The 17,940-nt window shown below is 35.0% G+C and overlaps 1 protein-coding gene across 4 annotated transcripts in view; it reads right to left on the reverse strand.

Annotated features, from left to right (window-relative positions):
• ATAD1 (ATPase family AAA domain containing 1) overlaps positions 1–17,940 on the reverse strand; it is a 68,622-nt gene that overhangs the window by 21,720 nt on the left and 28,962 nt on the right. For 3 of the 4 annotated variants that reach the window (XR_007729033.1, XM_050805589.1, XM_050805587.1), the window contains exons 5-7: positions 14,157–14,357; positions 7,113–7,219; positions 1,662–1,751 (exon numbers count right to left, since the gene is read on the reverse strand). Coding sequence is in view for 3 of the 4 variants with exons in the window: in XM_050805589.1 (XP_050661546.1) it covers positions 1,662–1,751; positions 7,113–7,219; positions 14,157–14,357 (398 nt within the window). In the remaining variant the exon portion in view is untranslated. The remainder of the gene's footprint in view (positions 1–1,661; positions 1,752–7,112; positions 7,220–14,156; positions 14,358–17,940) is intronic. The other variant, XM_050805588.1, reaches the window with a different exon arrangement.

Consider the following 17,940-nt stretch of genomic DNA (forward strand, 5'->3'; position numbering starts at 1 on the left):
GCAGGTCTCTGACACATATTAATGCTCAATAAATATTAGTCATACTAGGCCAGGTGTGGTGGCTCATGCCTGTAATCCCACTTTGGGAGGCTGAGGCAGGCAGATCACCTGAGGTCAGGAGTTCGAGACCAGCCTGGCCAACATGGTGAAACCCCATCTCTACTAATAATACAAAAACTAGCTGATGGTGGTGGGCGCCTATAATCCCAGCTTACTGGAAGGCTGAGGCAGGCTCACTGGAACCTGGGAGGCAGAGATTGCAGTGAGCCAAGATCACGTCACTGCACTCCAGCCTGGGCGACACAGCAAGACTCTGTCTTGAAAAAAAAAAAAAAAAAAAAAAAAAAAAACCATCATACTAAATAAATTTTATAGTCTCCTAAATTAAGTTTAAAAATCTTTTCATTGATTCACTGGGTAAATTTTCTAAGGATGTGCACACACTTAACCACTTTATTAGAGTGGTAGCTATAGTAAAGAGTTGATCAGAGTAATTTTATAGAGTCCATAACCATCGATCTTTCAGAGATCATGTTTACTACCAAAAACCAATCTGACAAATTACAGAATATGAATGTGACAAATGATTTTTAGCCAGATTATAAATGGAATTAAAAGTTAGTTCCACTAAATGGCAACCATGTAACATGCTGATTGTATGGAACATATTTTCTACTAGTAAAATCTGTTTTTTCTTTCCTTTGCAATCTGAAGGCAGACAGAATTCAAGATTTGAAGATCTGTGCCAAAATTATAGTGCGCTGGTAAGTCATAATCATCTACTAGAGGGTACTTCTTAACTAACAAAAAATGCTAGAAAGAAGGCAGAACTGGTTTAACACCATCTAAGTATTTGTATTCTTAAGGTAAACTATGATATCTACCGGCATCATTAATCCTATCAGGGAAGCACTAACTACATCTGCCAATACTCAATCAAATAAATCCCAGTTGTTCATGCCAGGCCTTCTGAATAGAATAATTATTTAAGCCAAATTTCTCCAATTCTATTCTATGCTAAACCAAAACTGTAATTTAGATTTTCTTTTTTTTTTTTTTTTTTTTTTTTTTGATGGAGTCTCGCTCTGTTGCCCGGGCTGGAGTGCAGTGGCCGGATCTCAGCTCACTGCAAGCTCCGCCTCCCGGGTTTACGCCATTCTCCTGCCTCAGCCTCCCGAATAGCTGGGACTACAGGCGCCTGCCACCTCGCCCGGCTAGTTTTTTGTATTTTTTTTAGTAGAGACGGGGTTTCACCGTGTTAGCCAGGATGGTCTGGATCTCCTGACCTCGTGATCCGCCCGCCTCGGCCTCCCAGAGTGCTGGGATTACAGGCTTGAGCCACCGCGCCCGGCCTAGATTTTCTTATGTATCTTCCTATATAGATAACTTCCTACATCCTAAAGTAAATCACTAAAATAGCCAGGCAAACTTGAGATAACTATATATATATATACTTTGAAGAGAAGCAAGTAACACTAATCTTAGGATAGAAATAAAGAGAGTGGAAAGGACAAAGAAGCTACTGTCAGGGTTTTTGCCCCATTCCTTCCCTGTCATAAGTAGCCCTATATGACAAAATATTCCCTTCTTAAAATTAAAGGTAAAGACCTATAAAAAAGGTGAATATTTAACTCTTCATAATATCAATCAAGACTACCTACAGGCTGGTTGATGTGAAATCTTGTAGGCATTCTTCTCATTATAGCAGAGTCAAGGTCCTGAGGACGATTGGTAGCTCCCATTACTATGACCTAAGTGTATAAAGAAAGCAGAAGGTGTTAAACCTACCAATTATATTCCTCTAAGAATGTTATTACTAGGGCTTAGTTTTAAAAATTAAGTGGTATTTTAACTAAATCCTTTGTAAGAAATCTGATTTTAATTCACTATTATTCAACTATTTACAGGTATAAATTTAAGTTAATCCTAAATAAATCAAATAATAGCGAAACTGGAAAACTAATGCATTTCACTTCATGTCTTTCTAGTAATTAAAATATGTAATGTTCAGTTGCAAATAGCTACTAAAGAATTATTAAAATTTGCTTTTAAAAAACTATTGTATTTTGCAAAATATGGTTGTTTAATGAACACATATTGAATGACTGAAAGCCATTATGTTATAGCTTGGGTATACATTTTGGGAGTATGGGGGGATAATTCAAGTCCTTAAATAATATTATATGGAAAGAATCATTTCCCCTTAATAAGTCTGAAGATTCTGGTAACTGTAATAGATACTGTGTACTTTTTCTTGTATTTCACACCATCGTATCATGGTACTATCCCCACTGCAGGTGGTATCTTCTTAATGCGAAATAAAGTATCAAGTAATCCAATTTTAAACAAAGATAACAGAGTATAACCAAACATCAAAATGCTGGGAAGAACTCTTTTTAAAAATGCTGGCAGCCCTGCCAACTTCTAGGTCTACGTCACTTACTTATAAAGCACGTAGAGATTTAAAAAAAAAAAAAAAAAGGAACTTTAAAAATAAACATGAATAAAAACAAAGATATATTAAACAAGTTAATTTCTGAAAGACGTCAATATTACCTTTACTGTTGATACTTCAGTATAACCCAGTAACAATACACATCTGCTATCCAAAGTGAAATTTATTGGTATTCCATGGAAATACATTTCTCTAACATTATCTTATTTCTCCCTAAGAGGTTTTACATTTCTGAAATAATCCAAATCTTATATTCTACTTCTACTCTACATTGAATGACATTCAGGAGCCTCAGAGCCCAATTACTTTCAATTAACTGTGAGAGTTTGCCACCTAGAGGAAGAAAATATAAACACAAATTTGAAAAATGTTACTTTCACAACACAACATAATGCAAGTTTGTATTTGTGTTAAGTGGTCCTAAAATCAAAATATTAATGCTCATACCTATTTTTCTTTATTTTCCTTCTTTCTTTTTTTTGAAGACAGAGTCTTACTCTGTATCCCAGGTAGGAGTGCAGTGCCACCCACATGGCTCACTATAGCCTCAATCTCCTGGGCTCAAGCAATCCTCCTGCCTTCTGAGTAGCTGGGACTACAGGCACATGCCACTGTGCCTAGCTGATTTTTCTGTCTTGAGTAGAGACGAGGTCTCACTATGTTGCCTATGCTGGTCTGAAACCTCTGGGCTCAAGTGATCCTCCCCGCTCAGCCTCCCAAAGTGCTGGGATTACAGATGTGAAATACCATGCCCGGCCTCTTAATATTGACTTTTTCCAACTCAATAAAATTAATAGAAAAGAAAAAATTTCTTCCAAATTTAAAATAAACAAATCTTAAAAGTGGGTGAATGAACTAAAAGCATAAGATAATGAATGAGTATAAGGAAAAAAAAAATCACAAAAGGCACTGTGGTTAAGTCAATATTTCGGGGGAAAAAAAAGGGAAATGGGCAGCATTTGAAGAAACACAGGACAAAGCAAAACAAAATTTAAAAGCCAGTAGAGAGGATGGAATACTAAAAAACAATCAAGGAATCCAAATAAAACTAGTAAAACTTGGAACACTGACTATGTATAACAGATACTCATAAAAAAACAAAAGTGATTGAAATCACTTGTAGTTTCACATAAAGCAGCAAATTTTAAGGAGTGATTTTAAGCAGCAGAAGCAGAGAACCTTTTCATATATATTAATTCAATAGAAATGAGCTAAAATTTAAAACAGGAAGCGACAGTAATTTTTTACTACTTAAGAAACAAAAGCAATGCTCCTTTTAGGTGTTAGTTGTTCAAACTTTAAAAAAAATCTTTATTTTCTGTTCCTGCATTCATTTGCTAAGAATCATGGTCTCCAGCTTCATCTGGAAGAGGGAGAAGATCAGGAAAAACAACTAATGGGTACTAGGCTTAATACCTAGGTATGAAAGATCTGTACAACAAACTCCCAAGGCACAAGTTTATCTATGTAACAAACCTGCACATGTACCCCTGAATTTAACATAAAAGTTTTAAAAAAATCTTAACACATGAAGATAATTTTATCATTTCACATTTAAAATAATCAGACTTAAATTTACATCTCAAAACTTTTAACTTCATCAATGAATACCCTAAAAACCCTATCTTTTATGTCTCATGTCTCTCAAGATGAAAAATATGTCATCAGTTACTAAGGTTTCCAGAAACAGTGACGGGTTTCATTGAGCCGTTCTCTATTTCTATTTCCTTGGTGACCATATTACAAGAAAGCTAGCTAGGGTACTACTGGGCTCTATCCATAATCATAGAAAAGACAATTCTAGAGAAGAGCTAACTGGTTCATATGAAAGTAGAATATGTCTAAAACTATTACTCAAAATTAGTAATATCAATTTTAACCCCCCCAAAATACAATAAAGGTTAAAAAGTGACTGCAGTTTAATAAAAAAGCAGCATCTTCATTTGCTCTCTCAAATCAAAACTCATCATAATGAAAACTGTAATTGCTATTAGTGCAGTAAGGAATTTTGGTTCTGAAAACTCTGTTGTAAGTTATGCTGTACCAGAATCACACTGTGGAGCTCTGGATGAAGTGGCTCTGGAGAATACTTCATCCAATTGCTGCTGTATCCCCTGCTGAAAATAACTGAACACTATGCTCTGACAGGGTACATAATATTAAGATATTTTCTCTTACATGGGCTAACTATCCAATTGTCTAGGTGCTTTAAGTATTATTTCTCAGGGAGAATAATTAGTTTTTGGCAACCGATAAACCCCACAGATTTATCAAAACCAATTATTAATGAAAAATGTTTCTATTAATGTTACCTAAATTTATCTATGTTATGTTTTTTCTCTAACCATTCAACAAAAACTAAAGGATGTGTTCCTTGTAATAAAACTATACCTTCACAAACATAATGTAGAAGGAGGACATATGGCTTAATTTTCTTCTTGAGAATGATGTTGTTTAGACTTTTGACTTATGCTAATGCGGTGGGCTTAAGGGATCCTGAAGCCCTCTGGCCACAAAAAGAAAATATTTAAAAGACTCAAAAAAATTAACCTACAATTTTGCAAAGAAGTAAAGGAATTAAGCTAAGGCTGGCGGTAAAGCCTATGTACTTCCTCAGATTAATTCCTCATAACAATTCTGAGGTAGATACTATCCTCCCTTTTTATAGATATTATTCCCTCTATACAGATACAGAGTGATTATAAAATTTGGCCAAGGTCACACAGCTTGTTGATGCCAGGGTTCTGATTTTCTAATCCAATTAGAAACATGAATAATAAGCAAGAGCCTATCAAAACTGACCTGATAGATTTGAAAAACAATCTGGAAGAATTTCTAAAACTGAAAAATATAATACTTGAAATAATAAGCTCAATGAAAGAGTCAGATAGTAGAAGAACTTCAAATGAACCAGAAGAAAGGAAAAGAAATTATCCAGGACATAGCACAAGAAGACAGAAAATATGAAAGAGATGTTAAAAAAGACATGAAATAGGCCAGGCACAGTGGTTTAGCCTGTAATGCCAGCTAAATTTGGGAAGCCAAAGCGGGCAGACTGTTTGAGCTCAGGAGTTCAAGACCAGCCTGAGCAAATTAATGAAACTCTGTCTCTACAAAAAAAACACCAAAATTAGCCAGGTGCAGTGGCGTGCACCTATAGTCCCAGAGACTTGGGGTGCTGAGGCAGGAGAATCACTCGAGCCCAAGAGGTTGAGGTTGCAGTGACAGCCATGTTCACGCCACTGCATTCCAACTTGGGCAACAGAGCGAGACCCTGTCTCAACAAAACAAAACAAAACATGAAATAGAAATAAGGTCCTACATATATCCAACTGGCATTCCAGAAGGAGATAAAACATGGAGAATAAACAATAATTGAAGAAATAACAACTGAATTTTAAAGAAGTAATTCTAAATATAATACTTTTTTTAAAAAAGGCAAAAACAGATTACAAAATAGGAAATACTAAAGTTGGCTAGGCGCAGTGGGTCATGCCTATAATCCCAGCACTTTGGGAAGGTGAGGTGGGTGGATCACCTGAGGTCAGGAGTTCGAGACCAGCCTGGCCAACATAGTGAAACTCAGTCTCTACTAAAAATACAAAAATTAGTTGGGCATGGTGGTGCACGTCTTGTAACCCTAGCTACTTGGGAGGCTGAAGCAGGAGAATTGCTTGAACCTGGAAGGTGGAGGTTGCAGTGAGCCGAGATCGCACCACGGTACTCCAGCCTGGGCAACAGCGAGACTCCGTCTCAAAAAAAAAAAAAAAAAAAAGAGAAAATACTAAAGTTAAAAAAACAAAAAGAACACTGTTAACTATTCCATGAGATATAAGTGATTCATTTAAAAAAAAAGAAAAAAAAAAAAAGGAAAATGGTTCTAGGATGTTTATTTCCAGCAATCTGGCTGAAAAAAGAAACATGCCAGATTAACTTCTTTTTAACCTTCTTTTAAACCACTGAGCTGGCAAGAAAGCATGGAATATTCAGAGGCCAAAAAATAAATGAAAACTGGGAACCTAAAGAGGAAAACTGAAAAATAAAGCTCTTTCTCTTTGGTCACATAACAAGGGAACAAGTTATGGTTTCACAGCCATACAGGAGGAAGAGACAAAGCCTAGGATACAAGTCTGTCTTGTATAAAATTGGGATCCTAAAGATAGGCTTAGGTGACAAGAAGTGAGAAAGTGTTGTCAGTTTCAGCTACTAATGAACTCTGTCAAATGAAAATCAGGGAAGTGACTAAGAATTGAGAGTAAAGACTATAAGGAATTACAGTAAAAGTCAAGTAAGAGTCAAGGAAAAGAGAAAGAACAGTTTTTTAAAAAATGTACACAATACCCACAGACACTAGTCACTTCCTCTCCTTAGCACTGTAGGTTCTGAAAATTCCAAGGACAGGCTTTACTCTGGTGTTTTCTCTTCTGTTGCGTCTGTTTCGGGCATTTAGTCAATCTACTAATGTTTTGGTAAACATGAAGTCCTCAAATTGGATAAAGTTTATACAAAACATATTCTTTTGGATCCTTATCACTTAGTCATAAGTGTACATAATTATGAAAAAAAGTTTGTACAAAAGCCTAAGAAGTAGTCCAGCAAATTTTCTATTAAGAACAAAAAAACCAACACAAGTTGAGGGCAGATTTTATTCAAATACCTGGCAGCTGTGATCAGTATCCAATCCATCCCAGAGACTCATAAACTGAGCTTTCATCATGGCTGTAGCTTCATGGTCAGAACTTGAACGGTTTCGTAGAAAGGAGTCTAGAAGCAAAAGGTCCTTAACCTTAGAAATTAAGAATAATCTAGAAGTAAAAGGTCCTTAACCTTAGAAATTAAGAATTAATTATTTACCCCCCCTTTTTTTTTTTCAGACAGGGTCTCACTCTGTTGCCCAGGCTGGGGTGCAATGGCGCAATTACAGCACACTGCAACCTCAAACTCCCAGGCTTAAGTGATACTCCTGCCTCAGCCTCTCGAGTAGCTAGCACTACAGGTACGTGCCACCATGCCTAGCTAACTTTTTTTTATTTTCTGTAGAGACAGGTCTCACTATGTTGCCAAGGCTGGTCTTGAACTCCTGGCCTCAAGTGATTCTCCTGCCTCGGCCTCTTAAAGTGCTGGGATTACAGGCATAAGCCCCCATGCTTAGCCTTATTTTATTTACTCTTTATGTAATTTCAAATGTTCCTAACACACGGAAATGAAAAACGTTTGAGATGATGGGTATTCTAATTACCCTGATCCGATCACTATATACTGTAGTGATCATTGAAATGTCACTCTGTACCCCATAAATATGTGTAATTATGTCAATTAAGAAAAATGAATATAAAAGAAAAAATTGTTTTAAAGCTGAAAACTTTATGAAAGATTACAAAGAAATTGGGCTACGTGTTTTAGACATTATTCTGATACAATAAACTTGGTAAATTATTAGGCAAATTAAAACACGATCATTCATAATTTTCGTTTCTTCTCTAAAAATACATTCATGACAACATACGTAAGAAAAATGAAGGATCTAGTACTGAGAGGCTGGAAGAGTTATGTGGAATCTCAGAGGAAAGCCTGTGCATTTTGCCTCTTAACTTTCTAGGTCACCTGAACCCACTGTGTTCTTAGTTATAGGGTCGCATACTTTTTTCTCATGCAGTTTCCTGGTAATAAACAAAAACGACACGGAAAAATGCGTAAAACACTATTAAGCAGAAAAATGTAGGACAGAAAATGATTTAAAACATATATGCTGGAATGCACATACATATGTTATACATGGTAAAAAAGCTTTTATGGAAATATACAAAAATGCTAATTACATTGTGTTATAGCTCAGGGATGGATTTAAGGACAAGTTTAACTTCTCTTTTATTTTCTGTCTTCCAAATTATCTACAATGAACACGAAATGATTTTTTTTTAAAAAGGGGAAAACAATTTTCTTTTATAAGATTGAAAGGTGCTATTTTTTTTAAAAAAGTAAATGCACATCTGACAAATGGTGCTGGAGCAACTGGACTCATAAGCAAAAAAGTTGACACAGACTTTGTAGTTTTCACAAAAATTAACACAAAATGGATCACAAATATGCATGTAGAACACAAAATTCTAAAACTTCTAGGAAATAATATGGAAGAAAATCTAGGTGACCTTGGACTTGGTGATTAATTTTTATATGTAACACCAAAAGCATGATCCATCAAAAATAAATGTGTAAGTTGAACTTAAAATTCCTGGCTGGGCACAGTGGCTCACACCTGTAATCCCAGCACTTTGGGAGGCCGAGGCAGGTGGATCACTTAAAGTCAGAAGTTTGAGACCAGCCTGACCAATATGGTGAAACCTCATCTCTATTAAAAATACAAAATTGGCTGGGCATGGTGGCAAATGTCAGTAATCCCAGCTACTTGGGAGACTGAGGCAGGAGAATCACTTGAATCCAGGAGACAGAGATTGCAGTAAGCTGAGATCACACCACTGCACTCCAGCCTGGGCAACAAGAGTGAAACTCTGTCTCAAAAAAATATATAAAATAAACAAAATAAAATAAAACAAAATAAAAATAAAAATAAAAATAAAATAAAATTCCTGCTATGTGAAAGATACTGCTAAGGAAATGAAATGACAAGTCACAGACTGGCAAAAAATATTTGCAAACACATACCTGGTAGAGGACTTGGACCCAAAATATAAAAAGAATTCTTAAAAGTTCAACAATAAGATAATAACCTAATTGTTGTTCCCAATACAAATAAATGATACATCTTTGAGGTGATAGATATTCCAATTAGCCTGATTTACTCATTGCATAGGTACCTCATACATATGTACAATTATTATGTACCAATTAAGAAATTAAAAAGTCAGACAATAAAAAATATTAGTTGTTTTAAAATGGGCAAAAGATTTGAACAGACACCTCAACAAAGATACACAGATGACAAATAAGCATATGAAACAATGCTCAACATCATGTCATTACGAAAATACAAATTTAAAAAATGGTAAACTATTAGATACCTATATACCTATTACAATAGCTAAAATCCCCCAAATTAATAAAACCAAATGCTAGAGAAGATGTATAGCAACAGGAACCTCAGTTATTGCTGGTGGAAATGCAAAATGGTACAGCCCCTTTGGAAGACCACTTGCTAGTTTCTTACAAAGCTAAACATTATTTTACCATATGATCCAGCTGTTGTACTCCTAGGTATTCTACCCAATTGAGATGCAACCTGTTTCCACAGGAAAACCTACACATGATGCTGTCAGCAGCATTACTCCTAACTGCCCAAAACAAGGTGTCATTTAATAGATGAATGAAAAAACTAACTGTGGTTCATCTACATAATAGAATATTATTTAGCAATAAAAATAAGCTATCAAATCATGAAAAGATGTGGAGGAAACTTAAATGCATATTGCTAAGGGAAAGAAGTCAGTCTGAAAAGATTATATATTGTATGATTCCAACTGTAACATTACAGAAAAGGTACAACCATAGAGACAGTAAAAAAGATCAGCAGATGCCAGCAGTTTGGGACGAAAAGGGAAGGACAAATATTTGATACTATTGTGTATGAGACTGTAATGATAAATAAAAAACATTATGCTTTGTCAAAGCCCAAAGAACTGTACAACACAAAGAATGAACCTTAAACCATGGACTTTGGTTAACTATAATGTATCAATACTAGTTCATTAATAAATGTCTTATGCTAGTATTAATACTAGGAGAAACTATATATCTGGGGGGCATATGGGAACTCTCTATATGATTTCTGCTCAATTCTGCAAACTTAAAACCATTATTAAAAAGAAACACTATTAATGTATTTTAGAAAAGGTTAATGAAGATATGAGGTTGCAAGAAACAAAGAAAAAAAATCCCAGAGTTCAGAAAAAAGTGGAACTGAACATAAGAGTTGGAAAACCTTGACGTGATTATGCCACTGTGTGTTTGTAAACACAGCAGGTATGCATATAGACATACATAGCATCAAAAGGTTCTGCTTTGTTGTTAACATCCACATACAGGCTGAAGCCAAGATGCTTGGAAGGATTAACACTCACAGAAAGGGTAGACAAGAAAAAAAAATTCTGCTCATCACTGTACAAGGAAACTTGTCCATCTTTGCCTGGGCTCTGAGGGATAAAATGTCCTCCTTACACATAAAAAACTAGGACCATGGGGAGTCTCTTTCAGGTATGAAGTCTAAATTTGTACCACCATTCAGTCCGGGAACACACAAACTGAGGAATTATCTAAAATTGGTTTTGAACGATCAGACCCCTGAAGTTCTAAGCAGAGGACAGAAAAAGTATTCTAGATCTTCTTAGGCAACAAATAATTCTCATATAAAAACAAGCCTAAAGCCATCTAATGTTACAAATGACACAAGGAAACAAACCACTATATAAAAAAAGAGTCAATATAAAGTAAAATTAGAATTTCAGAAAAGAGCAATTCAAAAACTGTACAAAAATAATATGCTTAAAATTCTAAAGATATAAAAGGGATTGAAATTCTAAAAGAGCAAGCTACAATAAAAAAGGGAAACATTTTATAAAGAACCAAACAGAACTTCTAAAGTTCAAATATAATAAACAAAAAACAAACCCAATGGTTGAAAGATTAAATATAGCCAAGGAAAGAATTGCTTTTTATAACCTACTCAAAAATTGAATTATTTTTAAGTTGTACCATTATTTTATGTACCAACAAGAAACTTAAAATGCTGCCAACTCAATTGTAACATGCCCTCCCAATTCTGAAGATGCTAAAATGTAAAAAAAAAAAAAAGTATGTTTTAGAATTGATTAAATGACAAACTGTAGAAATGACTCAAAATGAAAGAGATTAAGAATTTTTTTTTTTGAAGATGGGGTCTTGCTCTGTTGCCCAGGCTGCAGTGCAGTGGCATGACCTTGGCTCACTGAATATCCTCAATCTCCTGGGCTCAAGTGATCCTCTCACCTCAGCCTCTCAAGTAGCTGGGACTAGAGGCATGCATTACCATACCCAGCTAATTTATGTATTTTTTTGTAGATATGGGGTCTCACGTGTTGTCCAGGTTGGTCTCGAATTACTGGACTCAAGGAAACCTCCTGCCTTGGCCTCTCCAAGTGGTGGGATTACAGATGTGAGCCACCACACCTGGCCTGAGAATTTTTTTTTTTTTTTTTAATGGGAGCATTGCAACATGCAAAGATATACAATGGCTGAGAAATCTTCCAGAATTAATGAAAGTCACACATCCTCAGATAAACCACCGTAAGGCTTAGCAGGCTAAATGAAAATAAATGCAGACCTAGAAGAAAACCATACTTAAATAGCAGAATGACATAAAAATCTAATAGCAACTAGAAAGAAAGGATAGATTACTTACAAATATAGGGCAATAAGGAGAATTCTCAAAAGCAACAAGATTAGAAAGATTAGAATGCAATGGAATTGTAGCTTTAAGATGCTGAAAGTTACTCTGTATCATTTAAGAGAGAAGGTAGAATTAACACATTTTCACACGCAGAAAGAATCTACTCTTTATACAACCTTTGCTGAAAGAACTTTGAAAGACTTCAGTAAAAACAAAGTTAAATCTAGAAAAGACAAGATCAAAGAAGCAATGGTGAGCCAAAAACCTAGCAAACGTGGCACTAAACAAGCAATGCCAGTATAAAACAATATAGAAGGTATAAGAAAAATAAAATGTTTAACAATAACATGTAAGAGATGAGATATTATTATTACCTAAGAGTTCTAAGTTCTCTGTGAATTATTTGGGAGGAGGGTAGAGATTACCTTTGACTTTTAAGTTGATATTCTAAACATTTCACTAAAGTAAAAGAATGTATAACTTCTAAACCTGTAGCAAGAAAAAGGGAATAAAGCAAAAAAGTCTACTAGACTGGTAAATTAAAAGCAAAAAATAATATAGCAGAAATAAATCAGCTAGGTGGCATAATCCCTGCACTTTAGGAGGCCGAGGCAGGAGGATCACTTGAGCTCAGAAGTTTGGGGCCAATCTAGGCAACATTGTAAGACCTCATCTCTACAAAAAAATTAAAACATTAGCAGGGCATGGTGCCACACGCCTATATTCTCAGCTACTTGGAAGGCTGAGGTGGGAAGATTACTTGAGCTGGGGAGGTCAAGGCTGCAGAGAGCCATGATTGTGCCACTGCAATCCAGCCTGGGTGACAGAGTGTGAAAAAAAAAATTTTAAAAAGAAATCTGAATTATCTCAGCTATCACAATAAAATCAAACTAATCACACTTCCCAGTTAAAGGGAAGCTTAGATTACAATTTTTAGAAAATATAGCTAATAGGCCAGGTGTGGTAGATCACACCTGTAATCCCAATGCTTTGGGAGGCCAAGGTGGGGCAGATCACTTGGCCCCAAGAGTTTTAGACCATCCTGGGCAACATGGAGAAACCCTGACTCTACAAAAATTAGTGGGGTGTGGTAGCACACACCTGTGGTCCCAGCTACTCAGGAGGCTGAGGTGGAAGGTTCACTTGAGCCTGGGGAGGTTGAGCTGCAGTGAGCCATAATCATGCCACTGCATTCTAGCCTGGGTAACAGAGTGAGATGCTGTCTTAAAAACAAACAAAAACAAAGACAAAAACCCGGCTATATACTCCTCTGTTCAAGATGCACACCAAAACACCAAAATAACTGGAGTAAACTGATGAGAAAAGATACATAAAGCAAACAGTAACCAAAACAAAGCTATACTATATATCTGTATCTGTTTTTCTCTCAATATGTTTACATAGCCTATCATACTAAATGTAACTACAATAAAATATAATTCAAAAGTACAGTAATAAAGTTATATAAATATATATCCCAATACTAATAATACTGTATAACTATACACATTTATAATATACATACCAGGAACAAAACAAAAATAAATCCATAAAATGTAGCAAGAGTCCATTAATATAAAAGTCATGACATACAGCAAAGGATAGTCTAGTTTGCTGTCTTTTTGGAAAAGAATGAAATTAGATTCCTATCTCATGCTACATATAATTTTTAAAAAGAGAACATTTATGGGGATAGTGAAGGTATTTGTAAACCAGATACAAAAAGTATAAACCACAAAGGAAAAATACTGACTACAGACAACTGTAAAAAAATAAAAAATATCAGAAACAAAGATAAACAAACTAGAAAATAGGTGTAATCATAATAAACATCAACAAAATAAAACTACAAATAACTCCAAAGAAATACTGAGAATTCACAAATAAGAAAACCCAAATGACTAATTGACATGCTAAAAGATGCCCAATGCCCAAATTTACCACCAAGCAGGAAAACATAAATAGGTATAATAACTTTAAAGAACTGGTAATCCTAATGAGGTTGAAGACAGATACATCCACACAACCAAATGATTCAACTTCTAGCTATCTTTCTCGGGCAAACATATATACATGAGAAAACATGTACATGGATGTCCACTGCATACTGTTTGTAACAGAGAAAAGACAGAAAATCCTATCTATCAAGGAAATATATAGTCTATAGTTCATTCTACAACACAGAAATTATACATAGCATATTATGATGTTGGTTACGTTGTTTTATTAATATGGCCTAATAAATGTTAAAAACTAAGTCTGATTATCTAAATATCTTTAAAAATGGCCTTTAAAAATACTCATATAGAAAACATAGCATACCTATTTCATCTATAAAGATGATGGATGGTTGTAGCTTTATGGCAAGGGAGAAGACAGCAGCAGCCAATTTTTGAGATTCTCCATACCACTTGTCGGTCAGTGTCGAAGGCTGAAGGTTAATAAATCGACAGCCTGCTTCTTTGGCAGTGGCCTTGGCAATCAACGTTTTACCACAGCCTGGAGGCCCATAGAGAAGAACACCTGGAAATGAATATGTTATTTATTGCCGTTAAGGGGATCTTTGCTTTAATTTATATGACAATCAATAGAATATTAACTCTTTCCACAAAAAACTTTCCCAATATTCAATCCTGCTTTTATTTAACCTTGTTTATAGTAGTTAAGACAGGAGAAAGCAAGATGCCATGTTCTAAGTTCAGTGTCAGTTAAGAGCATATATTTGGTGATGACAGCATCCTGTGCCCTCTCCCTTCACGAAAAGGTTCAGTTTAAATGCTCACCTTGACATCCAAATTCATACCACTTTATTAACAGTTGATAAGCAAAATCATCTAAGGCCCTCCACCTTCACAAGCAAACAAAGCACCACAGTGCTTTGATATTAGCCTACAGAAGGTAAACAACTTCAAAACAGATTGTGGCAAACACTGTTTTGCTGTTGCTCACAGATTAAGTTTTAGCCAAAGGACATGTGCCTTTTCCCGAACTGATAATCTTTTCCTAAAAGAAATAGAAATTACCAGTCACTCCTGTTTTAATTTCCAAAGAATAAAACTATATTATTAACCTGTGGTCTCCATTAACAGCATTTTGCTGCTAAATACAATTTAAGGTGACACTTGAACATTTTGGGAACCACCACCAACTGTTTCTCAACTAAAATGAGATAGCATTTTCTAAATTTAATAATATTAAATATATAATACTAAAATTATAATTTTACTAAATTACTAAATTCAGTACTACATGATTTGGTACCTAAACTTAGTACTACGATGGTTATGAAAATAAACCATCTACAGACAGCCCTAACAAAAACTGTAATAGGCAGACCTCTCAAAATACTTGCTTAATTAAAAACTCAACTTTTCCTATGAAACAGTATTTTTAAAAATGCCATCTATATAGATGGCATGCTAGGGTAAACTGGAAGCAATCTGGAGGAGTCCAAAATTTTCTTATATATAATAAAAATAAAATTCAAAATGAGAAGAAAAATAATTTTGTATGAAATTCCCCAAAAATATCTCCATTTTTTTAAAAAAAGAAGAAATCTGCACTTGATTCCATAACTCTAGCAATTTTATTTTTCACATCAAACACTTCAAAATAATGTTCAAGCTCTTCCTCAAGCATACATAGAATTTTCTACTGGTCTTCATAATTCTTGAAGATTCAAGTTCTAACAGCAACTAATCCAAGTTTAATCATACTAAACTTTTCCAAAGCTGATGTTTAAATTTAAATCCATAAGCTTTACCAATACATGTTAATTGTATTTTCAAGCATTCTGCAAATTTTAGCTAAGTTCACTTAGGTGCTTAAAATTTGGTTAAGTCAGTTATAATCTGAATCTTCTACTGACACTTTTCTTTTAGATGGCTCATACAAAACAATACAGAATAGTAATCTAAAACCACTTGTTTGCAGATACTTGGAATTATCATTAATTTCATCATTTTGATCACATAATTTAATATAGAATGCATATCCATTAGAAAACTTTTATACACATGTTACTTAAATCTCTGGGTTTTTATACTGTTACACTTAGTACTTTCTTAAAAACTAAATTAAATTTCAGGGTTTTAGAACAAAGTTATTTATGCAAAAGCCTCCATATTTTGTTGACTTTGTAGCTACTCTACCACTTCATAAACATATTCCGTGCTTTTAGAATGTTGTGTTTGTTTCAAATTATTCATTTATCACTCGGAATATTTCCTTTCTAGTAGTTCGGTTTTGTTACTTCTTAGCAGGATGAAGTTTTTCCAAATATTCTTCTTCAAGGATTACAATTAGTGTTATTAACTGAGCAGTTACGAGGGTCTGGAGTGCCTAAAGATACAATATGCAAAGAAAGCTTTTGGCTATCCTAACTTTCTGGGGATAGGCTGTAACAAATAACGTACAGGAGCTGTCAATATCCCCTTCTTGACCTATGTAGTAGTTACATAAGTGTTAGCCTTATAGTTATTCAGTAAACTGCTTTATCCCCACTCCTGTGGCTCACGCCTATAATCCCAGCACTTTGGGAGGCTGAGGCGGGCAGATCACAAGGTGAGGAGATTGAGACCATCCTAGGTAATACGGTGAAACCCTGACTCTATTAAAATACAAAAAATTAGCTAGGCATGGTGGTGCACGCCTGTATTCCCAGCTATTCGGGGGGTTGAGTTAGAAGAATCTCTTGAACAGAGTTTGAACAGAGGCAGAGTTTGCAGTGAGCCAAGACTGCGCTATTGCACTCCAGCGTGGGCAACAGAGCGAGACTCCATCTCAAAAAAAAAAAAAAGATTACACTAAAATTCATGTTGGCTTGTTTGACACATTACCAGTCAGTCTAGAGATAACATTATTTAGAGTGGCACCTTTTCTACATACTTTCCTAAAATGGTCTCCACAGTGATAATATTTATGATGGGTGACAAACGAGTACTGCAAATGAATGTGAGGCATTTGGCTTTAATTACTAGCTTTGCAACCTTTAAATTAGTTATTTGAGCTTAATCTCATAGTTTTATAACCAATTTCAACAAATAAAAACTGTGTTTATTATCTTATGCTTTATAGAGGCTTAAAAATTTAAATCTCTTTTTAAGATGGATGTATTTGGTAATGGCTTTACTTAGTAAGTGCTACATGCAAATAAAAGATTTAGGAAGAGGCTGGGCATAGTGGCTCACACCTGTAATCCCAACACTTTGGGATGCCAAGGCAGGAGGATAACTTGAGCCCAGGAGTTCAAGACTAGCCTGGGCCACAAAGTGAGACCCTGTCTCTACAAAAAATTAAAACATTAGGCAGACATGGTTGGTACATGCCTTGCAGTTCCAGCTATTCAGGACCGAGAGGCAGGAGGATCATTTGAGCCCAGGAGGCTACAGCAATGGGCTATGGTTACACCACTGCACTCCAGCCTGGGAGAGAGAGTAAGACTCTGTCTCAAAAAAAAAAAGGATAAGGAAGAAAAAAAGTACTGGGACAAAAAAATCCAAATTTGAGATAATCCTCATTTGTGACTAATATTCCACCTTAATAGTGACTATTTTTCTTTTTTGGACAACAGTTTATCGGCTTTAATATAAAAATTGTCCAAATGGTGCAAAAATATACATCTATATAAATTAGATCTGCTTAAATATAAAGTACTTGAGAAGAATATGGGTCTTTATAACCTCAGAAAATCTATTTTTAAAATTATTTTTTCCTTAGGTTATTCACATTTTAAAGAATGCACCAAAACATGAAGTATAACATTCACAAATATAATAAAATTTATATACCAAAATAACAATACAGAATTCAGAAAGTTTGCAGAGGAAGCCATATGGTATTCAGATGGATTTTGTTGGAATTTTAACTGTTGTAAATTTTTAAACGTTTGGGGGAAAAATCATTTTTTTTTAATATAACCATCAGTATCTTATGTGTGCCCCAATTTCCCTGTCATCAATTAGTGGCATGATGGTGTGCACTAGCTTCAACTTTATATCTATACACAATAGTTACATATGACCTCATGCACTGCAGAGATACTGCACAGTCACTCTCCAATTATCTTTTTGTAGTCTATGTGAAGCAGTGATCACTTTCAGCTCAG

This window comes from Macaca thibetana, chromosome 9 (genome assembly GCF_024542745.1).
Source record: "Macaca thibetana thibetana isolate TM-01 chromosome 9, ASM2454274v1, whole genome shotgun sequence".
Lineage (NCBI taxonomy): Eukaryota > Metazoa > Chordata > Mammalia > Primates > Cercopithecidae > Macaca > Macaca thibetana.